The 24,933-nt window shown below is 52.9% G+C and overlaps 10 protein-coding genes across 10 annotated transcripts; 6 read left to right on the top strand and 4 right to left on the bottom strand.

Annotated features, from left to right (window-relative positions):
* Positions 1-913: 913 nt before the first annotated feature.
* J4E85_009789 (uncharacterized protein) lies at positions 914-4,003 on the top strand (the record flags this gene model as incomplete). Its single annotated transcript, XM_051474007.1, has 4 exons — positions 914-1,009; positions 1,056-2,887; positions 2,938-3,255; positions 3,319-4,003. 4 exons carry the CDS (start codon positions 914-916, stop codon positions 4,001-4,003), a joined length of 2,931 nt encoding a protein of 976 aa, XP_051322084.1.
* A 701-nt stretch (positions 4,004-4,704) lies between these two features.
* J4E85_009790 (uncharacterized protein) lies at positions 4,705-6,372 on the bottom strand (the record flags this gene model as incomplete). The annotated part of the gene is made up of 1 exon (XM_051474008.1): positions 4,705-6,372. One exon carries the CDS (start codon positions 6,370-6,372, stop codon positions 4,705-4,707), a length of 1,668 nt encoding a protein of 555 aa, XP_051322085.1.
* Positions 6,373-7,823: 1,451 nt separating this feature from the next.
* Positions 7,824-10,367, top strand: J4E85_009791 (uncharacterized protein; the record flags this gene model as incomplete). Its single annotated transcript, XM_051474009.1, has 1 exon — positions 7,824-10,367. The coding sequence occupies one exon, from the start codon at positions 7,824-7,826 to the stop codon at positions 10,365-10,367; it is 2,544 nt and encodes an 847-aa protein (XP_051322086.1).
* Positions 10,368-10,677: 310 nt separating this feature from the next.
* Positions 10,678-11,764, top strand: J4E85_009792 (uncharacterized protein; the record flags this gene model as incomplete). Its single annotated transcript, XM_051474010.1, has 2 exons — positions 10,678-10,693; positions 10,743-11,764. The coding sequence occupies 2 exons, from the start codon at positions 10,678-10,680 to the stop codon at positions 11,762-11,764; spliced, it is 1,038 nt and encodes a 345-aa protein (XP_051322087.1).
* A 331-nt stretch (positions 11,765-12,095) lies between these two features.
* On the top strand, positions 12,096-14,446 carry J4E85_009793 (uncharacterized protein; the record flags this gene model as incomplete). Its single annotated transcript, XM_051474011.1, has 3 exons — positions 12,096-12,769; positions 12,819-13,526; positions 13,588-14,446. The coding sequence occupies 3 exons, from the start codon at positions 12,096-12,098 to the stop codon at positions 14,444-14,446; spliced, it is 2,241 nt and encodes a 746-aa protein (XP_051322088.1).
* Positions 14,447-14,750: 304 nt separating this feature from the next.
* Positions 14,751-15,741, bottom strand: J4E85_009794 (uncharacterized protein; the record flags this gene model as incomplete). The annotated part of the gene is made up of 3 exons (XM_051474012.1): positions 14,751-15,050; positions 15,098-15,354; positions 15,408-15,741. 3 exons carry the CDS (start codon positions 15,739-15,741, stop codon positions 14,751-14,753), a joined length of 891 nt encoding a protein of 296 aa, XP_051322089.1.
* Positions 15,742-16,336: 595 nt separating this feature from the next.
* On the bottom strand, positions 16,337-17,077 carry J4E85_009795 (uncharacterized protein; the record flags this gene model as incomplete). Its single annotated transcript, XM_051474013.1, has 1 exon — positions 16,337-17,077. The coding sequence occupies one exon, from the start codon at positions 17,075-17,077 to the stop codon at positions 16,337-16,339; it is 741 nt and encodes a 246-aa protein (XP_051322090.1).
* Positions 17,078-17,782: 705 nt separating this feature from the next.
* J4E85_009796 (uncharacterized protein) lies at positions 17,783-19,051 on the top strand (the record flags this gene model as incomplete). Its single annotated transcript, XM_051474014.1, has 1 exon — positions 17,783-19,051. The coding sequence occupies one exon, from the start codon at positions 17,783-17,785 to the stop codon at positions 19,049-19,051; it is 1,269 nt and encodes a 422-aa protein (XP_051322091.1).
* A 548-nt stretch (positions 19,052-19,599) lies between these two features.
* On the bottom strand, positions 19,600-20,592 carry J4E85_009797 (uncharacterized protein; the record flags this gene model as incomplete). Its single annotated transcript, XM_051474015.1, has 1 exon — positions 19,600-20,592. One exon carries the CDS (start codon positions 20,590-20,592, stop codon positions 19,600-19,602), a length of 993 nt encoding a protein of 330 aa, XP_051322092.1.
* Positions 20,593-22,287: 1,695 nt separating this feature from the next.
* J4E85_009798 (uncharacterized protein) lies at positions 22,288-23,436 on the top strand (the record flags this gene model as incomplete). Its single annotated transcript, XM_051474016.1, has 1 exon — positions 22,288-23,436. The coding sequence occupies one exon, from the start codon at positions 22,288-22,290 to the stop codon at positions 23,434-23,436; it is 1,149 nt and encodes a 382-aa protein (XP_051322093.1).
* Positions 23,437-24,933: the final 1,497 nt, after the last annotated feature.

A 24,933-nucleotide genomic window follows, 5' to 3' on the forward strand; every position in this document is an offset into this window, starting at 1 on the left:
CACAACCCACGATCCATCTCCAAGCATAAACGTGGCCCATTTCATATCGTCCGAAACATGCATATTTGAAACGAGAGTGGACTGGACAAGCCTCATCAAATCCGAAGAGCCGCCTGCGCAACGCACCGCCACATTTCCATCCCTCACTCGTCGAGTTGTGCATCAACGTCACGATACATAACCTTGGAAACTTCATTGAACTTGCGTGAGCGGGTGGCAGTGCAAAAGCATAGCGCAGCTTCATTCTTCCGCTCTCCGCAAACTACTCCGAGCTCACTAAGGGGCGATCTCTCTGGAAAATCTTAGGGCAGCTGGCCAGGCCCTTCAGGCCAAAAATAAAAACCACCCGCCAGAGATGCCATGGCAGAGCCGCGTACCCGGCGTTAAAACGGCGCGTTGGGACAGCCAATGGCTGGGCGTGCCTGGTGCAAGGCGGCTAGGGTCTGGCTCTAGCGAGGCGTCACAGCTCCCTCTAGCGCCGACATCTTGACAGGGCACGACAGGGATCGACGGTCCTTTTCCATCCGCTCTCACGGGCAAGGGACACGAGGCACTGCTCGTAGCTCTGAACTCTCTCTCACTGCCGTTACTGCTTACTGCTGCCGTTGCTTGCTTCACTCTTGGCTTTCCTTACACTCTGCTTTGTACTCTCTTTCTGCTTTGCGCGTATACCCACTTGTCATTTTTCCTTGTGAAGCGCAGCAACCCGAATAACCCCGAATACGACCAGCGGCGATCTTTACGATACATACAGCAGATCTTACTAAGATCTCATTGAGAGAGAGGGGAACACGAGGAAGACATGCGCTGAGCTCTCGGACCCGAGATCGACCCCCAATACCACGTGTAGCCATCACACGTGCTACCACAATCGCTACCACACCTTCGCTACACGTTACACCCGTCACTCGCTATGGCTTCCACAGTACCGAACGTGCTGCTCCGGCGGGACCTGAGCATAGAGCAGAAGTTCGAGCAGTTGATGACAGAAAATGCCCTGGGCGCTTCGGTACACGCAGCCCCCCATCTGTCGCATACGACTCTAACACGTCCAGGTATCCCAAGACTCCGTCCTCGTCGCTATCGGCACCTCCTTCGGCATCACCGCCGCTATTTTCATACTTTTCCTCCTACTACGTCCTTTTAATACTATCGTTTACGCGCCCCGTCTCCGACACACCGACGAGAAACACCGACCGCCGCCTCTCGACAAATCGCTGTTCGCGTGGTACAAGCCCGTGTTCAAGACGAACGAACCCGAATATGTTGAGAAGATTGGACTGGATGCGACCATCTTCCTGCGTTTTGCGCGCATGTGCAGGAACATGTTTGTCGTACTCGCCATTGTTGGGTGTGCGGTGATTGTTCCTGTCAACGTCATCAAGTCGGTGGAATTCCAGAAGAATTTCGATGGAGATATGAGCGGCAAGATCATCTTCCTGATGACACCTAGAGATCTATTCGGGCAGGTTTTCTGGGCTTTCGTCGTGCTGGCATACCTTATCGACATCATCGTTTGCGGCTTCTTGTGGTGGATGTACCGCGCTGTACACCGGATGAGGCGCCAGTACCTCGAGCACCCAGACTACCAGAACAGTCTGCACGCGCGGACGTTGATGGTTACGGACATCGACCGCAGCTTTCGCAGCGACCAGGGCATTGTGGAGGTTACGGACAGCTTGAAGACTACGCCGGAGGTGCCCCGCGCGTCCATCGGACGCAACGTGAAGGACATCCCAGATCTTATCGAGGCACACGAAGAGGCGGTCATTGAGCTGGAGAAGATATTGGCAAAATATTTGAAGAACCCGAACAAACTACCTGCCGAGCGACCGCTATGTACTCCCTCCAAGAAAGACCCAGAGTTCACCGACAAGGCGCAAAAGGTGGATGCAATCGACTACCTCACAGCGCGCATTCAGCGATTAGAAGGCAAGATTAAGGAGGTGCGGGAGACAATTGACAAGCGCGATGCTCTATCGTACGGATTCGCTAGTTACGAGAGTATCGACTCTGCGCACATGGTCGCCTTCGCAGCGCGCAGCAAGCACGTCAAAGGCACCACCGTCCGACTTGCACCCAAGCCAAAAGACATCATCTGGAAAAACCTTACCCTCGACCCCAAGACGCGACGCTGGAGGAGGACCGTGAACAACTTCTGGATCACCCTGCTCACGCTCCTGTACTTCATCCCCAACGCCTTGATCGCCGTATTCCTGTCCAAGCTCTCCAACCTGGGTTTTGTATGGCCTACCTTCCAGACCGAACTAGCCGCACACGCCGATTTCTGGGCCGTCGTTCAAGGTCTCGCAGCTCCGGCACTTACCTCGCTCTTTTACTACTTTCTCCCCATCATCTTTCGCCGCTTGTCCATCAAGGCGGGGGACACAACCAAGACATCCCGAGAGCGCCATGTCACAGCACAATTATACGCCTTCTTCGTCTTCAACAATCTCTTCGTCTTCTCGCTCTTCAGCGCCGTCTTCGGTATGATTGTCATGATTGTCAATCTCGCGACCCAGGAACATGTTCCCTTCATGGATATCCTACGCCAAATCAAGTTCTTTGACACCACCATGCGTACGCTGTGCGAAGTCTCGCCCTTTTGGGTTACCTGGCTCGTCCAGCGTAACTTGGGCGCCGCTATTGATCTGGCCCAGGCTGTCAACCTGGCATGGGGCAGTTTCTCGCGCAAGTTCTTGAACCCGACGCCTAGGGAGCTGATTAGTCGGACTGCGCCGCCGCCGTTTGACTATGCGAGTTACTACAATTACTTTTTGTTTTACTCGACGGTTGCGTTGTGTTTTGCGCCGTTGCAGCCGATTACGCTGGTTATTGTGGCGATTTACTTTACGCTCGATAGCTGGATGAAGAAGTATCTTCTGATGTAAGTTTCAATCCTAACGTACTCATGTGCCTTAACTAATGGCTTTTTAGGTACGTCTTCTGCACCAAGAACGAATCTGGTGGCGCCTTCTGGCGTGTGCTCTTCAACCGCATGCTCGTTGGCACTTTCTTCTCCAACTGCATCGTCGCACTGCTGGTCGTAGCCCGTGGTTACGAACACAAGTGGACTATGCTGGCCGCCATGGCACCCCTTCCTCTCGGCCTAATCGCCTTCAAATTCTACTGCAAGAACGCCTTCGACCACTCGCTCAAGTACTACACGCAAGGCACCCGTGCCAAGGGCACCGAAGCCCCAACCCCAATCGACAAGGAATCGCGTCGTAGGGATCGCGTCGCCGTGCGATTCGGGTAAGTTCATCTACACTTTGCAACGACAAAAGAACGATATACTGACATGTTTCTCCCCTCCAGCCACCCAGCCCTCTACCAAAAGCTCACCGTCCCCATGGTGCACGAAAAATCCAAACACCTCCTCGCCGAAGTCTACCGCGGCCGCCTCGACGGCGACATTGGCGACACCGCCGCCTTCTCCGACGTCTACACCATGAAACGCATGTCCAAAGAACATCCTGGTAAAACTGCCGCTTCCTCCAACATCACCAGTGGAGGGGGCGGAACCGGCCCCTTTGAATTCGTGTCGGAATCGAATATGGATTACGAGAATTATAAAAACAGACCTGAGTTTAGCGATGAACACGGGGGCGAGGGCAGTTTGTACGGCGGTAGTACGGTGGGGAGGCCTGATACACCGGGGAGTCATTGGGGTCGCGATAACTCGACAGGCAACAACAGTGATCGTGGGAGGAGTACGAGTCGCGACTCGGAACGTACGATGCGCGAGGATCCGGGCGTGTTGTACCCTGCTGGCTACCACCAGACACCTAGTGCGTTGCGCGAATACAGTCCTAGTCCTAGTCTTGATTTGAGGGGCGTGGATAGTAGAGAGAGTCCGTATGAGATTGGAGGAGGGGATCAGGGGAGGTTGGTTAGTGGGGCTGCGCCGATGGGGGTGGGGAGTGGGCTGGGAGGTGGGCAGCAGCAGTATACGCCGTATAGTCCTAGTAGGGATGGGGCGAGGGATTATTTTGCGAGGTAGTAAGAGGGGCATGGGGATATGTGTGTGTGTGGATGACGAATTTCCTTGTGTTTGATATCATATAATTGCTGTCTAAGAGCGGCATTTTGATGGGCGTTTGTGGGTTTAGATACCAGAAGCTTATCAAATTCAAGAGTATTGGAGTCTTCGACAGCTACGTTACCCGATTCTCCAACACACAAACCCACTAATTCTTCACAAACTTGCTCCCAACAGAGATATGACTAGGCATCATATGGGTGGGTGGGGGGGGCGGAGGGGAGGTGGTGGGGAGGTGGAGGATCCTAATCATGCTGAGCACGAGTGACTGATGTCTGGACTTGAAGTAGCGTATCGACTTGTGGGTAGGAGGTGCAAAGGCTTATGGCGAACGGGGTGCGCTGGGTTGATCTTCGTACGTTTTCATGGCGCACGCTAGGCTCGATAGATTTAGAGGAATTATTGTAAGGCCGGTTCATTCGATAGGTTATTGTTAGTTCTACTTATACCAAGACGTTATTACGACATAGAATGATAAGGATTAAGTATGTGTAGACACATCTGTAAGCGCTGGAGGAGCTGTAGAGCAAGAACTGTTGATCACCTACTTTTATGCGGCTGTTAGGGAGTCTATCACAGTAGAATACGGACGCAAAGTAGAGCAAGGCAACTTGAATGTATTGTTCGGAATGCCGATTTCTATCCCAAAGACCTCGTGCACACTAAGTCTTCACAAACTTGCCATCAACGGAAATGTGACTAGGCATCATATCCTTCAACATCCCCACATCCACCTTCAGCGGATTAACCCCCCAAACCGCCATATCCGCCACAAACCCCGGTAGAAGCCGTCCCCTCTCCCCCTCCTCCCTCAGCAGTTCCGCCGCCTTGGTAGTATGCAACGCAACCGCTTCCTCCACAGTAATAGCATGCTCAACCCCCCTCACCCCAATCACAGTCTCGCGGCTCGCCATCCCCCAAACCGACCGCATAGCCGCAAAACTACCAACAGGATAATCGCTCCCACCCGCTATCAGCGCACCAGCATCCAGCCAGGTACGAGCGGGGAAGGTGCGGGATACGCGATCGTGGCCCCAGTATACCTCTTGTACCCCCGCTGCGTTGTGGAGAAGCGGGTGCTGGATAGTCGTCGCGATTCCGAGGTTTACCGCTCGGATTTGTTCGCTGGGTGAGATTAGGCCTCCGTGTTCCATGACCAGTGTTCCGGGCTGTAAGTACGGAAACCGCTGCATGAGTTCCTCGTATACATCCAATACCAACTTGACAGCCCGATCGCCATATGCGTGTGTGCCTATCTTCCAGCCTCGACGTACGACCGCGGTCATGGCTTCCACGAGAGCCGGTTTCTCCCATGTGAGCATCCCGTGGTATCTGGGTAAGCCGCAACAATTGCAATCCGCGTCTTTTTCGCGACCGGGCGGTATCTCGAGGAAAGGTTCGAAGACGGCGCCTGCTTCCATGCCGCCGTCGACCATGAATTTCACGCCCCAGACGGAGAGGTAGGGGTCCGTTTGCATATGCCGGTAAGACTCCATCTTGTCAAGTAAACCCTCGACCTGCTCTGCGGACGTCATGCCCACGGCGGGTATGAGGGCATGTACGCGCACGTGAAGTTTGCCGGCTGCGTGGGTAGCGACGAGGGCGTCTAGATCAGCGAGCGGGACGTAGCAGTCGCGGACGCAGGCTGTTCCCGTTGCGGCGTACGCACGGCTTGCGGCTTCTAGTCCAGAAACTCGTTCCGCGAGGGTTGTGGATGGCTTCAATTTGAGGACGGGGATGGTGGCTGAGTCTTGGAATAGACCGGATAGACTTCCGTCTTCTTCTTTTCCGATGAGGCCGCCCGGTGGTGAGGGCGTGGAGGAGGTTATGTTTAGTAGTCCTGTAATGACTGAGTTGACTACTACGTTGTGACCACCGCGCATTACCATGATGGGATGTTTGGTAGACACTGCATCGAGTTCCTTCAACGTTGGCAATCTCTGCTCTTTGATGTTGTACTCCAGCCAATCCGTCGCCGTACAAATCCATTCACCCTCTTTCGTCTCACTCGCCCGTTTCTTCAATCTTGCGAATAGTTCATCCAGGTTCTTGACGTCGTTAACTGGGACGTCAAAATTGGTCAGACCGGCGAGAATCAGATGTGTATGCGTATCTGTAAATGCGGGGAGGACGGTGGAGTCTGGTACGTTGATGATCTGGGTCTGGCTGCCGATAAAGTCATCTAAGCCTGCTGGATCCTCGGAGAGAGCGATGATGCGTCCGGAGAGGAGGGCTATAGATCGCTGTGGTGGCATGCCGGAGTGCAGTGTTTCGATTGTGCCGGCGCGGATTAGGGTGTCTGCTTGGGGGTGGGTGGTGAGGGAAGTCATGATGAAGGAAATGTAATGTGTTAATTCAATAGTGGTAACGCTGGCTTGACAGAACAATATTAAAAAGTTCGAGTTGATCGTGTATAGTCGTACATGTTCACCAAGTACGTGCTCGTTCTACTTGTACTCAAGCGTTCGGCCGAAAGAGTAGCAAATGCCTCTGCGTACCTTTCGTACCATCATGCGCTACGGTTGATGTGTGCGGACACATGACATGGTCTTCGTACAACGTCGCATATTGAGATTATGGCTTGACCAGTATTGCGATTAGGTTGTGGCGGTAGAATGTACGGCATGGATCTCCTGGCTCTAGGTCGGTGGTCGCGTGATCAGCAGGCCGAAGACGGCGTTCGGGCTTCCAATATGCCGCACTTCAAATTCCATGACCCATGATATAAAAAACATAGTCGAGAATGTAAGGTGGAGGAGGCGTGGAGATTCTAGTACGAAGCCAGTGCTCTGCTCAGCCATTCGGTGGAGACCGAGGTGGTCCTCGTGGCGGGGTAACGCGCTAATCGGATTAGCGCAGGAGCCTCAAACTTCATCTAAGGCATCCTCTCCTCCTCGACCACCCCCCGAACATTGGGACATCGCTGCATCTCAACTGTCACGTCCCGCTGAAGCTTCTGTCATTATCATTACTCATCGGTCGGGTCGAGCTCGATGCGTCCATCATTCCTTGCCAAATCGTTTTCTGGGGTACATTGTATCGTCCTCTTCTTGGACTGAGTGGCTGGCTTCCTCTCATTGCTTTATCGATTGATCGCACAGTCGCAGGTACCATCTTTACGCGCGATCTACGTTCTCTGCTTTTGCTGGACCAAGCAGATCCCGCTAGCGACGACGACCTGTGACCCCAGCGGAAAGGACCACCGGGGCGTGTCCCATGCTGTTTGTTTCGTTCAAGACTGTGAAGTAGATGCTTCAGTATTGTATACAAGTCGTCTTACAGGCTGAGCGAACACGTCTTTGTCCCTTGTTTTGGATTGAAAGCTGCGGCGAAAGTCTACCACTGCCAGCGCAATCGCGATACGTACAAGTTCCTTTCGTCCCAAGTCATTTATCGATAGACCATTTGCGAACGTCGAACTGAGACTCCGCAGTTCAAAAGAAGACGTCTCGTGGAAATAGTCGTTGAGACTGTATCTGTTTCAGGGTATCGAATAGGTTAAGCGCGCACAGACTCCGCGTCAGTAGCTCTCTTTTCTCCATACTCTGTCATTTCGTCCAATACTTGCGCCTACTATCTCTTCTTATTTCTAGAAAAGACGCGCGTTTGAGTGCCGGCGCTCATCATGGATCATCTACCATCTCTTCTAGTGGATACCTACAAACGGTATGAGTTCGCCACCTAGATCGTCTACCCAGGTTGGCTAACCACTTCCTTTCATCTCAGATACAAAAGTGGTACGCAAATTGTAGCTACTTGGCTGGCAACATCAGCCGCCAAAATGCAGTCCATTGACCACTTGTTGATCAAGAACGCACGTCTCAAGGGACAAGCTCGCGCTGCAGCCCGCCAAAACGGAGTGAGCGAAGTACCTCTAAACGCATTCAAGACCTTGGTCGACATCCTTGCGAAGGCCAAGATCACTTTGCCGACCGATATCGAAGCTATCTTGTGGAGTGTCATCACCGCTCGCAAAGAATGTGCAGGGTTCTACCGAGCGAAACCAGAGCGAGAAGCTGGTGATGACCTTGATGATGAAGGCCATCAGTTCTTCATCGACATCCTCGATTACTATTACCACACGCTTAAAGCGCCGACAGCAGGCAAGACCAAAGAAGAACGCGAGAAAGGAGCATCTGCGAATAGTCGCACATCCAACTTCTTCGAACACCTCAGTCTGGTTCAAGAGCATGCTGAGCCATCGGGCTACGTGCCTTCGGTATCGACAGACATGCAGAGCCGAAGCTACCGTATCAAGGAGTCCTCCAACCGAAAGAGTGAAAAGGCATTTGCGCTTTTCTGTTTCCTCAAAGATATGACAGCAATTCGTTTATTTGTCCACAAAACCTGGCGCGGATACAAGGAACGTAGCCTGGCGCTCACCACAGCAGCGACGACCGCCAATGTCGCAGTTGACATCTTGCGACGGGTGAACGAGGCCTTCCTCAAAGACTTTCCAGAATTCGAAAGCCACCACAAAGTGATCAATTTCCTTGAGAGCTTCGAAGAACAAGGTACCAGCGGCATCACCCGGAAAGACGAGATGGGCTGGTACGATCTCGATGACTTCAAACTGTCACCGCAAACCTTCGTCTGCAAAGACACTTATAACGTATATTTTCGAGACCACCTCTTCGATCACGACGGCAAGAAGGAAGTGATGGTAGATTATCACTCTGGCAGGAAAACTGCCAGAACCGAGCAGACTCACATGAGAAGGTGCCTTAGCGTCTTCTTGAGCCTCTCTAGGTCAGCCGATGTGGGCGCATTCACACGAGACCATGATATCCTAGCTCGCGCAATTCACACAATCGATGAGGAGCAAAAAGCAAGCACTTGGATCATATTCGCACTCCAGATGTTCGTCGACATGCACCGTGAGCTTGGTGCGGAAGTGCCTCGTGCGCATAGGGATCTCCTGGATGGTAACGCAAGAATGAGTGGCGCATTGAGACGGTACATCGACTTTGCACAAAATCACGACGGCGAATGGGGCCGATACTTGTACACACAACTAGCCGACTCATGGCATCGCCTTCTTGAGACTCTTGAAAGGGTTGACCATGTCAGCGACACGTTCAAGATGCACAATTCGTGGCTCGGGGGAGGAACCTTGGTGGATGGCCCGTTCTACCTCGAGAACCAACCAACCTATGCTGGATGCACACTAGAGCGTCATAAGGAAGGTGTGCACCTGTTCGGTGTTGAGGCTGCAAGACATTCCGAGCAACTCTTGTTCGCCTGCCACATCTACAATGCTGGACTCAAGAACGGGCTGCTGCGACGGTGGCCTGACATGGAATATCTGATTGCCAAGCAAACCGAGACGCACCTGTTCCTAGGAACCCGTCCGGTCGGTTACGAAGAGTGCGACAAGCGTCTACTTCTAATGCGAGGATTCAGTCCCAGTGTGCTTGCCAAACACAAGCGCGCCGGCAGGCCAATGTATGAGTTGTTCGAGACGATGGACACGAAGAAGAACTTAGGCGGCCGCAAACTGGAAATCTTCTCCGCTTTCGTTAGACAGGCTTCCGCTTTTGACGGCCTCAAGCGGGTGATGCTGAAGACGGACGAGAATGGCAAGAATAAAAACGAGCCGATCTGGCTTCTGGAGCGCGTAGTCCGACATCGGCTGGAAAAGGGGTCGAAGACGTCGAAGCAAGGTAAGCGTCGTAAGCAGGAACTCAGTCCTCTCCAGACGCTTGAGACTTATCGAGACGCCATGAAGGAGGATGAGTTCCTTCTCAATTTTGACATCATGACGCTGGATCTCATCGCCAACAAAATGATCCATGTGATCAAAGCCTGGTTGCGAGACTTTGGAGACTTGAAAGCTGGCTCGGTTCCTGGATCCAAAGTCAGTCTGAAATGTATCCGAGACATCGCAATGGCATCTGCGATGTTGTCCTCGGCAAACAAGAAGCCGGAAATCTGGGACGTCCTCGATCACATCATTAGTCGCGTCGGCAATATGTGTTACTTGCGCGCAGAGGCCCATCGCGGTACCGTGAACCTTCAGCCTCGCAACCCGGCATACGAAGGGCAGTTTCTTCCTACTGCTGCAGTCTTTGGCGGCCCAAACTCGCCAGAGGTCCCTGAAGACTGGGAGAATAAGTGGGATATCGTTGCTGGGAAGGGAGCGTATGACTACCACGTCTCTACTACGGCGCTTTTGACATTGGAGCAGAGAGCCGCCGATAAGGCGCGTGAGGAGTTTTTGGAGAAGCTCATTCCTATCAATTATCCGGACTACAGCCAGGAACAAATTTGTCTGGATCTTGGAATGGAGTATAGGGATGTCAAGCGATCGTTTCTTGTGCATTAACGGGAGTCTTTTTGACTACATGTCGTCTGTCTTTTGGTAGTGCGTAGATTTGACGGATGCAATCGTTTCGTCATCGCAGTCACGACTCATGCGGAAAGTGATAATAACGTTAAGTAAAAGGTGACTGGTGTTAGATGAACGTGTCCTGTATTGCGATGAGCGTAAAGAATGCAGGAGAAGAGGCGTTTTTGTATTGCCCACCCGAAGAGGGATAAGATGATATGAGATGACGTAATCACCGCCGATCACACGCGCGTGGCTGGACGCGACCCCACGCTTCCAACACGCGTCAAGATGCTCACGAATCGTGATGCCGCCCAAGAGAGGTGCGTATATCATCAAGAGCCTTGAGACGGGCTGGATTGACGTGATCAGCTCCCAAACGCAAGGCTACCGATGACGCAACAGTCAGTCGCAATGCCAACACCGCCAAGAGAGTCGCGCAGGAGAACGCGAACTTCGGTACTCCAAGAGAGTGGCCGATTGAGGCCAGGAAAGGAATAAAGAATGCGCTCGAATCTTCTCTTCTACCGAATGCCGGCCAACCGGTCTCCGATGAGTCAGATTCAGGCGAATCCGAGCTCGCCGATTTCGAGGTTGACGGCGATGGCTATGACGCGGCCATCAAAATGGAAGAAGAGCACGAGAAGCGCGTCGAGAGAGCGCACAGACATCTAGCGATAAGACTTCATCGAGAAGAGGAAGTGGAAGTCGGTGACGTACGAGGTGAATGGGATCTCTACTCTCCCAACTATCTTGACCTACACGAAGTCGACAACCGAGCGTTGATATACACTGGACGGTTCAACTTCCATCAGTGGAAGACAGGGAAACTCATCATTGGAGACCACAGTAACGACACAGCGCTCTCTTCGATGGAAGCCACCGCAAAGCTTTCCCTCTACGGCCTCAAGAACGAATGGCACCTGCCCCTCAACCTTCCCAAAGCCCCGTCTGTGGAGATGCAACCACTTCAAGGCATCCGCCAAAACTATGAAGGTGCTGGAAACCCAGAGGTTCGACTCGGTATATCCTTTCTAGGAAACGGCTACCTGAAGATGCGGATACCGGGCATATACATTGCCGGAAAGAAGGAATGGAGAAGACATCTTACGTTCTATGGCATCAACCGCACATGTCCGCCACGAGAGATGGAGAGCCCTGAGCCGCTGCCACGACCTGCGACACCGCCGCCGGCGGAGGGATTCAAGTACGGCAAGAGAGGCAATCTGGTTCGCATATCGAAGTCGCGACAGAAGCCAGCGCCGCAGACAGCGCCGGTCGAGACTGTAGATGATCCTGATGATGAGCTGGTATCTTCAGATGAAGAACTGAGACGAAGGCTGCTGGAAGAGTTGGATGATAGCTTGTTCATCAGCTGGCCGGACGACAACTAGGAACTGGAGTATTGTCGATATCTCTACGTGTCTCCGCGGAAGGCTTGATTGATGCGAACGCGTGCTTCAGTGGAAACCCTGTCATGGTGACCGCGCCAAGCGTGTATCAAAGATAGTGGGTGTATCCTTCTAACAGATGCCACATCCAGCCTGGCTTGCTCATGTGCACGCGAGGTATGGCACAAACACATGTGCTTCCCTCTGAAAATGATTGCTTAACACACAAGGCGAGCGCTTTTGACAATCAGCCGTCTGGGGTGAAAAGCCCTTGACTCGCCACGAAAGGCATCTCTCTATTTTCACATCTTTTGCCATCAGAGATTGCGGAACAATGGATGTGCGCGCAAGCCTCAAAGAACCCGAGCAAGCCATGGAACAGTATCAAGCCATGCTACAAGAGGCTAGACAGATGAAAAGAAAGATTCCCGGAGACCGCAAGAACAAGAATGCATTGCTAGCAGCCTTCCTACCGGCGCAGGGGCTTGGAACAGTGAGTTCTGATAGCGAGGAGAGGCTTCTGATCAACACATCGTTCTTACCACGGGCATATCCGCCTTCCGTCGCCCCTCTCAAGAACTTGCAGCCTATCGCGATCAAAGACCTTCGGCTTGAACGACACCATAGCGGTCGCTATATTGTACTGCGGTCCATCACGTCTCCAAAACGCATGGCAGCGATTGAGGTTCTGGCGGAAGACGAGCACGGGGATGTCATACCATTGCGGTTGTACCAGCAGGACGATGAAGCAACCCGCCCAACCACAGATATCATCGATAAGCATTCGGTTGTTCTCATCAAGGAGCCGTTCTTCAAGTTTACGGCAGCTGGAGACTACAGTCTGCGAGTGGACCACCTTTCTGATGTCGTGTTTCTCTCAGACAATGATACGATAGTACCTGATCTGTTCCAACGACCGCGACACGCTGAGGTTAAAACAGCAGACACTTTGAAGCTAGAGGGGAATGCTCTCATAGACGGCAAAAAGTCCTGGCAAGCGATCCACAAGTAAGTATTGCACATAACGAGCGAGTGAGTGCGCTAACATGTAGGACAGGTATTCAGCCGCCTTGCTGCAATCGCCTACTCCCGACGAGATCAAAGTGATCAAGCTGAATCGATCATTGGCTTACCTCAGTACCAAGCAGTATGAGGCCGCGCTCTGGGATACTGGTTACCCAAGCTTCGGTGAAGAAGGATCAGAGATGGCAATGCTTCTTGCATCACAGGCACTGTACCACCTCCGCCATTACGACGAGTGCTGCGATCTGCTGAAAGAGCTCTGCAAATTATCTCCGACCGATCAAGACGCAGCCGATGCGCTTGCTCGTGCTCAGCGTCGTTGCGATGAGTGTAAGAGTGGACGATTCGACTTCAAACACCTCCGAAGCGAAGCAACAAAAATTCGACCACCTCATCTAGATCACGGGTCGTACATTGCGCCTGTAGAGGATCGCCCAGTGCAAGGTAAGGGTCGCGGTCTTTTCACAACCAGGCCCCTCAAGGTCGGCGATTTGGTGCTGTGTGAGAAGGCCTTCAGCCACGCTCATCTTGACCATGGACAAAAAGGTAACGCAAGCATCACCCGCTTGGTCAATGCCGAGTCGGGTTTGGACGCCACAGGCGTCAGGGCTGACCTTATCCGAATGATCGCGCAGAAGCTATTAAAGAACCCCTCCCTGGCTCCAGATTTCACTACACTGTATCATGGCAATTACCAAGCGGTCGCCACACAGCGCGTAGATGATCAGCCGGTAGTGGACACGTAAGTACCGCCCTACCACTCAAGTCGATTGACCTGGCAGACTAATGCGACGCCCCTCCAGCTTCCTCATCGAACGAATCGAGGCTTTCAACAACTTCTCCTGTCCCCTCACGAGTTTGAACATATACAAAGACCGAATAGCAGGGAGAATTACGCCCAAAGAAGACCTTCATAACTGTGGCGTCTGGATTAAGGCCTCATATATCAACCACAGCTGTCTTGGCAACGTCTGTCGAACTTTCATTGGAGACATGATGATCATCCGCGCGACCAAGGATCTGGATGCGGGCACAGAAGTCACATTCCCGTATGTTTTTCCGGAAGGGAAATACAATTCGAAGATGGTTGAAGAGCTAGACCATTGGGGCTTCACCTGCAAGTGCCCGCTCTGCGAAGATATCAAAACAACCGAATCTGCGGACCTCACGAAGAGGCAGGACTTGTTGGGCCAACTAGAAAAACTCTTTAAATCTCCGGTGACAGGAATCCAGTATACGAACGAGGTCGAACGCTTAGCCGAGGCGCTGAACGAGACGTACGCTCGTCCGGCGGAAGAAGTGCCTAGGCTCATGCTGTGGAGTCCGTACCACGTACTGACACGGATCTACATGGAGCGCCTCGTTGAGGCCAAAAGGAAGCGCCTCTTTATTGGCAAAGCATTGGGGGCCATGGGTATGTCTCTTCAAGTTATGGGCTTCACCTTTACCGGGCTTGACCGCACGTCTGCGCCTTTGGTGATTACAAGATGGGGTCATGTGGAAGATCGTCTGGTAGAAGTCTTCCTGCATGCGCGATCAGTGTTTGAGCAGTTGGGGTTGTTGACCAAGATGGAACAAGCGGATCGATATGCGCGTACAGTGTATCGAGTAGTGGTGGGGGAAGATGCGTCATTTGATGAGACGCACCCTAGGTCTTCGTAGGTCGTGCAAGCAGCGAATTTGATGCGTTGTAGAGTATGCACAAGCACATAGCGGTATCCACAAATACAATTCATTTCCTTGTTCGCATCGAACGCCAACGCCTGGCTTAGAAGATAGCGCCACAGTCCTCAAAGCCCTTTAACCATCTACGCTTGGAACTAATTGAAGGCGTACTACACTACAGCCTGGAACTGCGAATCCAACGTGTGTGAGCAGTACCATTGATCATGAACCAGCATAGGTACCATTGGCACTACCTATGAAGACCACCTCGACGGCCGCGAATCTGTTGCAAAAGTGAGCTTCAAGATGCCAAGTCAATATTAAGGAGAACATACGCCGCTGTGCCGCCGAAAATCTCTTTGATAGTCGCAGTATCGAGGACTCTGAGTAGAACTCCCATACAAATCGTAGCCACTATGGTGATCCAAATCCTGGTAATAGTTCTCTTCACATGGAACAGCCAGAGGATGATGAGGCTCGGAAGCAGCGAGATGGCGACAGTCGATAGAAGGGTCAAGGTCCACGTCACGACGGCGATCAGCGTGGTGTAATCGTAGTCCTCGGGATCTTGGATTTTGGTAGTAGGGAAAAGCGGGCGTAACTGTAATTCGTCAGTTCCAATTCCGTTTGCTATGCCATGACACGTACCAGTTTGAAGAAGTAGTCGTATGCTTTGACGAGTTTTGGGACGAACCACGCTGATGGCACGTTGTCGTCGTGGTCTTCACGCGTCAACGCCACCATGTCGTGTTTGGCGTCATCGCTCCACATTCGCAGAAGGTCGTCATCTTCCTGGAAGTCTTTTCCACGTCCATTCGTACGCAGCCATCTCCGCACGAACTTGAATCTCCTGTCACTGGGCTGTTGCAACTTCGTGACTTCTGCTGTAGTGAGAAGCAATCTGTCTGTAACAGAGCATTAGCAGTCTAAGACAAGATGATGGTGATAGGCTACGAACGGTATCTTTCCAACTTTGCTTGTGCCAGTTTCAGCAATGCCATTTGATTTGGGTGGTCATCATCACCCTCTGTGCTCGCATGTTCCAGATTCAATTCGAATAAGTTTGTAGAGTAATCTCCTCTTGGCGGACCAGCCATGTCATCTTCCCCTTGCTTAGTTCGCAGCTCCTTTTCGATTTCAATGAGCTCAGCTTGGAGACGCATCAAAACAAGCGCGTTCAGAGCCCCAAAGCGTCGAAATATGGCGACGTCCGGGTCTTCTCCCATCAAAATTGCAAGCTTTGGATATCCTTTGGGGGGCGGGGGGACGTTGGCCACACCAAAAATCTCCATTTTGTAGATGTATTGGCTTTCCAGCGAGAAAGAACAAAAAAAGCAATTTTGGAAGACAGGCAGGGCTACAACGAGGCCTTTGCCCAATGTAAATGCTCTTACGTGTTGAGAAGAGCAAGCGCAGAAGGCTTGACCCAGCTTTTGAAGGCTACCAAAGACATAGGTGCCTACGACTGACAGTCAGCATCGGCCATGTGTTAGATTCGCACTCATTCGCTCTGATGTTGCAATAGAGCCGCATGTAGCTGCGGCCAGGATTCTCAGCTTCCGGTTTAGAGTTCAGCTTTGATTGCGTAGCCACTGAGCTCTTCGCTTGGCATGCGTGCAGACAACACCGCTGAAGATGAAGCGTCCAATGACTTTCTTGTCATGTAGCCCAGGACTTTTGTGTAAAGACTTCATCGACACGGCAATGATGTCGGCATCGGCACTAACACCGTCAACGTAGCATCTAGCACTGTCCGCTCAGCATGAAATACAACAAAATATCATTCAAGTCCAATCCGTCGGGTAAGATCCCGCCAGTTCAAAAACACCAGTCCAATCCTGCCATAGGTATAGTATCAGAAAATCCTCGTCCAAACACTCCATCACCTTACAACCCCTCCCTGAACACACTCCTCCGACTCTCCGTCGGGCTGTTCTCCACACTGTCTACACTGCCCGCTTTCTTATGCTTGCTCACGCTCGGCATAGTCGCCGTGGCACCGCCCCGATAACTCGTATCCGCATCGAGCACCGGCCTAGGGCTCACACCCCTCAGACTCGCCGCATTATCGTCGCCAAACGGATTCCTCCCACTCTGCGCATCGAGATGTTCGTCGTAGGAGTCGCGTGTGCGGCTGCGTCCGCGACTTGGCTCGACATTGTTATACGGCGTGGGGTTGGCATACGGATTCGCAGTCTGTCCACCATGGGTAGACGCCGGTTCATGAAGCCCAAGTTCCTGCTCTTCATAGTATGCCTCGTCGCCTACGCGTGAACTCCACGCCTCATCAGGATCAAGACGACTTCCTGCGCCGCGGCCCCCGCCGACGCCGCGCCCGCCGCTGTAGCCGGCGTCTTCGTAGCCGCTACCCGTTGTGTACCGGTTGTTTCTGTTCTTGAACTTGCGCACCTGGGTGTCGAACCAGCCTTTGATGCCGGTGGGCGCGGGACCAGGGTAGTTTGAGGTTGCGCCGGCGTCAGAGGAGCGGCTGAAGGCTACCATTGGGTTCATGGAGGGTGGAGGTAGGCCATTGCGGGAGGCGTTCCACCGGGCGTAGAAGTACCAGCCGAAGTAGGAGAGGGAGAGGAGGAGGAGCAGGATGATGATGAAGACGAGCCAGCCGTTCATGGTGGCGGTGGTCGTGTGGGTTGTTGGGGGGAGGGCTTAGGGTCGCATGTGCGGTTTGCGTGTGGTGGGCGCGATTGCGCGGATCCGATGGGTTTGCTGTCGCTGATGCGGACGGTTGTGTCTCCGTGGACAGGAGGCGATGGGCGTGATGGTGTCCCGACAGGCGTGGAATGCGACGTCGGCTGGCTGCGCCGCAATGTCAATTTGTTGGTGTAGCTGGCAGGCGCGGCTGAGTTCCTCCAGCCCAGGCGGCTGCGTAGTATCGCCAAGTGATGACGTAACCCTTGCTGACGCCGCTGCCCGAATCTAACAACTGTTAAATTTGACGGAGAAATCCCTTGCGATGTTAACAATGGCAGGAAGTGATGTTCAACCCCTATCATTAAAGTCTGTTCCGACAGAAAAGTTTCAGATTGATGCGTGCTTTTCGTCTCACGACGAGGCCGTTATTGAACATGACGCACGCGGACTAGCGCCTACCGTGACGAAAAATGGGGCAGGTGGGATTGCGCGATTGGGCAGCCAGCCTATCACGCCTATCTCCACTCCATGGCGTGGGTGACATTGCATGTGGCAGGAACCGGACGTTCATCGCTCGGTTCGACTTCTGACCGTCTGTGAACTGATCAACATCTTACTCATTCGCGATCGCACGCACTACAGTAAAAAGTCCGGCCGAGTCATTGTTTACACTAGGCTGCCATCATGAACAGATCTGGCGGGGACGATCAGCATCGCAAGATCGTGTTCACGACTCAAAGCGTTGACGGCGAGTCAGAGGCTGTTGTTACGTTACAAGAGCACAAAGATCCCACGAGGCCGCCTTGGTTGATCAATGTATCAACACGACCTCGCGATCAACAACTGCCATTCTCCCCACCAGAAAAGCGCGAAACCCATGTTATCATCTCCAGTGGCTCCGGTCATGGACTCGCAGATGAGTTCTTCTCCAGCGCTGTTCGCCCGATCCTCGAAAGCATATATGGAAACAAAGGCATCGAAGAGTTGAAGGTACACACCACAGAATCACCAACAAGCATCTTGGAACTCACCGACGCTGTCCTGTTTCCAGCCGCCAATCAAGGAAAACCAATCCGCATCATCCTCCTCTCAGGCGACGGCGGCATCGTAGACCTAGTAAATGGTCTCTCCTCCAAAACACCAAACCCACAGACCTACATCCCCCCACAAGTCGTCATCCTCCCTCTCGGCACAGCAAACGCGCTCTACCACTCCATCAACGCAGGAAGATACGATGCATGGGGTCTCCCCACCCTGACATCATGGAAAACAAAGCCCCTTCCCACATTCACAGCGACCTTCTCCCCCGGCGCCCGCCTCCTCGTCGATGAAGGCCGACAAGGGCAAGAACTCCCAAAAGACGCGCAGGGCAACGGCATTCTTCACGGCGCCGTCGTAGCCTCCTGGGGCATGCACGCCACGCTCGTCGGCGACAGCGACACAACCGAGTACCGCAAGCACGGCGTCGAGCGCTTTAAGATGGCTGCGAAAGAAGCTTTGTATCCCGCCGACGGCTCACCTCCACATCCGTACAAAGGCAAAGTCTCTATCCTCCAGGAAAAAGATCGTTGGACCTCTCTACCAGAGGACGAACACATGTACATCCTCGCAACCATGGTCTCGCACCTCGAGAAACCATTCTGCATCTCTCCTGCTACTAAACCGCTAGATGGGAGTATGCACCTTGTTCACTTCACCCCAAGGAGTGGCGATGAGGTCATGGGCATTATGAATAAGGCGTATGATGGGGGTAGACATGTGGAGGATGGGGATGTGAGGTATGCGTGTATTGATGGGTTGAGGATTGAGTTTGAGGGCAAGGAGGAGGATGGGAGGTGGAGACGGATATGTATTGATGGGAAAATTGTAAGGTTGGAAATGGATGGGTGGGTTGAGGTTAGGAGGGTGAGGGAAGGAAGTGGGAAGGCGGTGTTGGATGTTGTTGTTGTTTAGGGTGGTGTTGTTGCGATTGAGAGGGGATTCTCATGATGTATAGACGACTAATGGATGACTTGAATAACGCATGGCTGAGCCTGTCTTGTGATATATTCTGCTCGCCACCCTGTTCAAAAGTTGTGAGACACCTTCTCAGTGAATACCGCTCACACAAACCCGCCCCGTCCCCTTCACTTCTGCAACCTCACGCCTGCGCCCTCACTTCACCATCGTCCGCAACAGCGCCACCCCATACCCGCACCCACACCCTCACACCCAGCTCCACCCACGTCTATTCATCAGCCCTTGCTCATGTATATATATTTTCTAATCTCCAGAATTACCCATCAAACGCGACTGCGGCCGCAGAGCAGTTTGGTCCCCCCGCCGTCTCCCCTTCATTGGGCCCCCCGCAGTTATCTCCCCTTCACTGGGCCCCCCGTTAAGAAAACAGCCGAGTTCGAAACTCTGGTCGTTCCTCATTTTTTTTGCCGGTTTTTTTTTGGACTTTTGGACTTGGTCCGCAGGTGAAGGAATAACGTGTCGCTACACCTTACCCCGCCCTTTCACTCACGTCGCTCTTCTTGCCTTGCTGCGCGCCGACGACCTTCAGCCTCGACTTGTGTTATCCACTCTTGCGGGAGGTCCAATGTGCTCTTGACGGGACGATTTTTCCCTTTCTCTGTCAACATGCGCCTGCTAACATGGAGGAAGTGCGCCTTGAACGAGTGCCATAATTCGGTATCAGCATCTGTATGGCCGTACGCAAAAGGTCGGGGAAAGTACGGATCGTTGCGCCAGAACGCATGGACTGCTTGCGCGATGCCAGTTGCGTCTTGAGCCATAGGACGGACGCAGTCGTAGTCTAGCATCCAGATGACGAGGTCTTGGTCTAGCAGCTTGAACATTTGTGTTGGCGTGTCGCCGCTGATAGATGATGTAGCCGGGGCCAGCACAAACTCAACATCATTCGCATCGACTTCAGCCTTCCAGTAACAATGCGCGAGCGCCTCGGCCAGAGTCTTGGCGATGACAACAGCATTCATACCCAGCTCTTCCATTTGATCAACGCATAGACCGTAGTTGCGCAGGTTAAAGAACATGCCAGGCGGGCGTCCTTCTGGTCTCCGCTTCCCCGTGTACACTCGAATAAGGCAATCTTCATTCTTCTTGCTCTTCCTCGTAGTATCTTTCAGCGTCTCACGACAGTACTTATCAACAAGCATCTCGCGAATAGGCAGTCCTACAGCAGGTATCCTCTCCTGCGTGTAGCTCCTACTCACCTCTTCACCCTCAGGAAAACAAGTGAAATTGTTATCCCACCAGAAACTATCAGCCTCCAAGACCTCGTAAGATTTCGGTATGCGCACAGGTAGCGTGTGTGTTTCGTCTGCTGCGATAACTCGTCGATGCATGTTGTGGTCGTTCAAGACGGAGCGGTTTGTATGCATGTGTTCGCGTTTGATGACCCAGGGGTCGAATCCGCGGATCCAGATACTGCCGCAGCATCCTCGGCCTATTTCACGGAAGGGGCCTCTGGGGTTGGGGGTTGTGTTCATGTTTGTGTGTGTGTGTGTGTGTGGTTGAATTGTGAAGGTGCGTGGATGGTGGAATTTATACTCGCCTTTGACTCATACAGACGTCGTGTGGGTGTACCCGTTATATTGGAGTTGGGTAGCCATTCTATGGTTCACGATGGGTTGTAGACGAATTACGAGCCACGTGATACCAATCCCTGGGCGAAAGCTGGTGCGAATGCTGCGTCTCGTCCACAGAGAGCCGTGTCCGGTGAGATAAGTGCAGCGTGACAGTCTTTGCGCATAGGCGAGCATGGCTTCGATGAAGCGTTCCAAGGTTGTGTTGTTGTGTTGTCGTGCTTGAGGCGCATGGCATGAACCACGGTCGAGGTTGCGGTAGCTCCTGCCTTGGAGCCAAACAAGCGTCAGGGTCATCAGGGTCTCGACAAAGGCAGGAACAAAACTCTGCAACTCGCTCCGAGATGTTTCACTTCCCACGCTCACCATCTTCGTTCTCACCCACTCGCATTGTTTCCATCTTCGTTCTCACCCACTCGCATTGTTTCCATCTTCTTTTTTGTAGCCAGATCGTTCGAGTGGACACCTCAGAACGTCTCGAATGGCACTAGAACACGGTCCCTTGGTTTACTGGCAGAATGGTACCAGTCGCATTCATGCACCGTTCTGCTTTCATCGACCTTCGGTCGCATGTCGATAAGGGATCTGTTCTTAGCTGCTACAAGTACCACCGAACGAGCTACTACGATCGTCAAAAGGAAGTACACTCTTGACTCTTTATCAATGCGAGCCAGCTGCGCTTTCACGAGAACGACAACTCGCGACTGTTGAACCCTTGGCTACGCTCCCATACTTGCCGGCATCCAGGGGCTCCGCGGGGTCGAGGAGATTTGATGCCTCAGGTCTTGTTGTTTTCGAAACATGATTATGCCGTCACGTCGAGGATCTCAATCTCTCCCATCGCATCTTCGAAAGGTCCATCGCCGCTGCGAACGTGGCATCGAACTAGAGGAACGACAATAGGACAATTCGTGCTAGGCTCAGCCACTTGGATGCCAGTCGTCGCGTCCGCCCAGGAGTACAACTTGGCGCAGTCACGCTACGCCTTCGGATGGCCACGATTCCGGCGTTAGGCAAAAGCAAAGAAAGGCACCAAGGACACCAGCACTGGCGTCGCGGCATGTGTCGAGCTCTGGCTTGGTGATTCGAAGCCATGTGCGGCTTGCGACGGTGAGAAGCTGATGAAGTTCAGATTTCCTGCCCCCACCAGCACCTGCATGGAGCTGACAGTTGCCGGCGACCAAGCTGCAAGCCTATAATTAGGCTGATCCACAGCGGGCGCCAACCGCCCTACAGGGCCGCAATGATGAAAGCGATCGAAAGCAGACCGCATTGTCAAGCAAACCGCGCTCGCAAGTCATTGATCGCATCAACGGCAGCAGGGTAGCAGAAAAAGAAGATTACTCGTGCATCTTGGGTGTTTCTGACATCACATGCACGTGCATGACGCGTTTCGTCACGGCGATCTTGGGCTGACGACCCGGCCACGGCTCAGCGCCTGCAAACCTACTTACACAAGCAGGGGTACCGTCAGCAACGTCCTTATTACTACCCACCTTTGCCGTCGTGGCGCAGCCTCTTCTCTCAAATCGCATCCTCAAGCAATTGACGCAGAAACCTCACACTTACATCGGCCCTACCCGACACTGATCGCCCGCCATGAATATGATGCGCAAGAAGACGCAGTATGTGCAAATCACACCAATACCGTCGTTCATACCACGCCAGCTCGCAATCGACTTCCTCCACAGCCACGGCGAGATCATCGAGCTGAACCCCCTCGTCACCGGCCACGAGCCCATCAAAGCCCCGCGCGACGCTCCCGCAGACGAATACTACTCGACATGGTACGAAATATCGCAGCGCATACAGTACATACCCGGCATTGGCAAGATGGGGAGCGGCGCAATCAAGTTCCGCGGTGTCTTCCACGACCTGCCGTTCGGTCTTCAGACACACACCTACGCGCCTGCGAACGTCGACCTGCGCCAGAAGTGGCACATTGGCGGCAACCAGATTGGCGAGCCACCTGAGCCGAAAGAGCTGGGCTCGTCTGCGCCACCGGAGGGACTCTACATTCGCCAGGATGTAGAGATCAAGTGCAACGTCGCCATGATGAACTTTGTCAAGAAGGAAATGAAGGCAGCTTGCACGATCATGATCGAGCGATTAGTCAAGAAGGCGGAGCTGCTCGACTCGGGCGCACTCCAAGCGATGATGGAGAACGGGCGCATGAAGACGGTCAACCCAGCTGATCGCTCGACTTACGGCCACACGCCACCACAACCATCGCCAACCCAACCCTACCAGATGCCCATGTCACCGCACAGGCAAAGCCAACAATGGGCGCAGCCCGCACAGCAGCCCGGCCCTCCTGTCCCACCAAAGCAGCTCCTGGGCACCAACGACGTGGTGATGGAGTTGCCAGGCGACTTCTACCACCCTCAGCCCTCCCCATCCCACCTCTCCCCTCACGATAACCGCGCCTCCTCCGCCTCCGAGCCATCGCAATACTCGCCAAACCCGCAAGATGCGCGCTGGTCGACCGCATCCCACAGCACCGCCAGCTCACGCCCCAGCTCGTATGCGCCATCAGAGGGCATGAAGTCGCCAGGGCTAGAGCAAAAGGCATTCGCGGCCGAGCTTCCAGCGATGGAAGAGACAAAGGAAGAGCACAGCGCTCACCAGAGGCGGCCAAGCGGCCAGCAGGGCCAACAGGCATATGCATACAATCCACAAGATTATGCGCGGGCGCCCGGGCAACAGCAGTATGCCAACCCGCCCTACCCGGTGTATGGGCCACGGTAATTGACGAATATGTCACACTTTGGTGTTTCTTTGGACGTACACGCGTAGTAATGTTTTTGAGAGTATGGTGTCCGTAAGGCAGGGCGGCTGTTTGTCTACCTCTGTTATCACGATTTACGACTTTTTGCGGAATGCTTTTCAGATATCCCCTTCCGTTAAGTAATGCAATCATATTATTTCTATGTCTACGAACTTGTCACCAAGGATCAACTGTTCAGTGCTGTGTAGCGTTTCGGGATCCAGGGTATTAATTCTTGACCACACGCCAATTGCCAGAACGCCCCTGGACACAGATCGATGCTGAACACATCCGCCATCGCCTCGCCATTTCTGATACTTTACTATACTCGCGTCGGGTTTGGAATGGTGATTCTGAGATGTTAAATGATATTTCGTTATAGTTTATACTCGACAGACAGTGCGTGGTGTCACATAGATATCGCCACAATTGGTGCCAACATAATCCACAAGAATGTGTATCCACAGCGCTCTCATATCCTCTTCCTAGCGTCCACACACACTTAGAGATGGCCTTAGTTTGACCGAGAATCTGAGTTCGTCTTTGATACCCGCCAACTTCCTTACGTTGACTTACTCCCCACATTACTTCAATTGCAGCTATTTCAATGCAGATGCCTTTTCTTACAATTACTAGAGTCCGACATTACGTGAAGTACCTCCCAACGACATCGCTATCTACTCTGCAGATTCCCTCGTAATGATTACCAGCTATCATCAAAGGAGTGACCAGTGACCGAGAAGGTGCTGCGACAAGCAACGATGACCAATATCCACAGACGGAATACATTGTAGGCCCCTGTACGTTTGTCAAGAATGCAGGAAACGACTGGGATATCAGCGTAGATTGCAGAATGAGGTTCAGTGTCTCTCTAACTCTCTAGTATGTTTCTAGCCATAGCTTGGGTGAAGCTTAGGTCCTGCAATGCATGTACCTGCCTGATGCGAAAAGGTCGGTCGTGTCACCCCTTCCAGCGCTTCGCAGTACATATCCACACCAGTTGGCTCTAGCGGTATTAAAGCATAGCTTATACGTGATACAAAAACCATAATGTAATGAGCCTGACGTCACAACATAACAACAGACCCTCGCTACTACGCTGCGTGCAAAGGCTTGCTTTCTTGGTTCGTGGCGGGATGCCCTCGCACTTGCAGAGGAGATACCTATAGCCACAGCTCACCGGGTGGAGGCTTGCGACGTCTAGGTTCCCGATCGTTAAGGGCTTGGTTTCGAATCTGCCTTGAACCGTGGCCGTGCAGTCCTCGTCCGCTCGTGCGGTAAGCTGATGCTTTGCGCGTAGAGTCAAATCAAGTCAACACAGGTAGCGAGAGGAAAGGTGGAGGAGGGGGACGGGGCTGAAATAGACAGAGAAATGCGCTAGTAGACGCTAGCGCAGGCGCTCACTCAGCAGGCACGTGAGTGTAGTCCTCAGTCACCGACGCGTCTCCGTCTTCACTGCGCCTTTTCTGACGTAGTCG

The sequence above is a fragment of the Alternaria conjuncta genome (assembly GCF_024043145.1).
Source record: "Alternaria conjuncta strain BMP 0040 chromosome Unknown scaffold_19, whole genome shotgun sequence".
Classification (NCBI taxonomy): Eukaryota; Fungi; Ascomycota; class Dothideomycetes; order Pleosporales; family Pleosporaceae; genus Alternaria; species Alternaria conjuncta.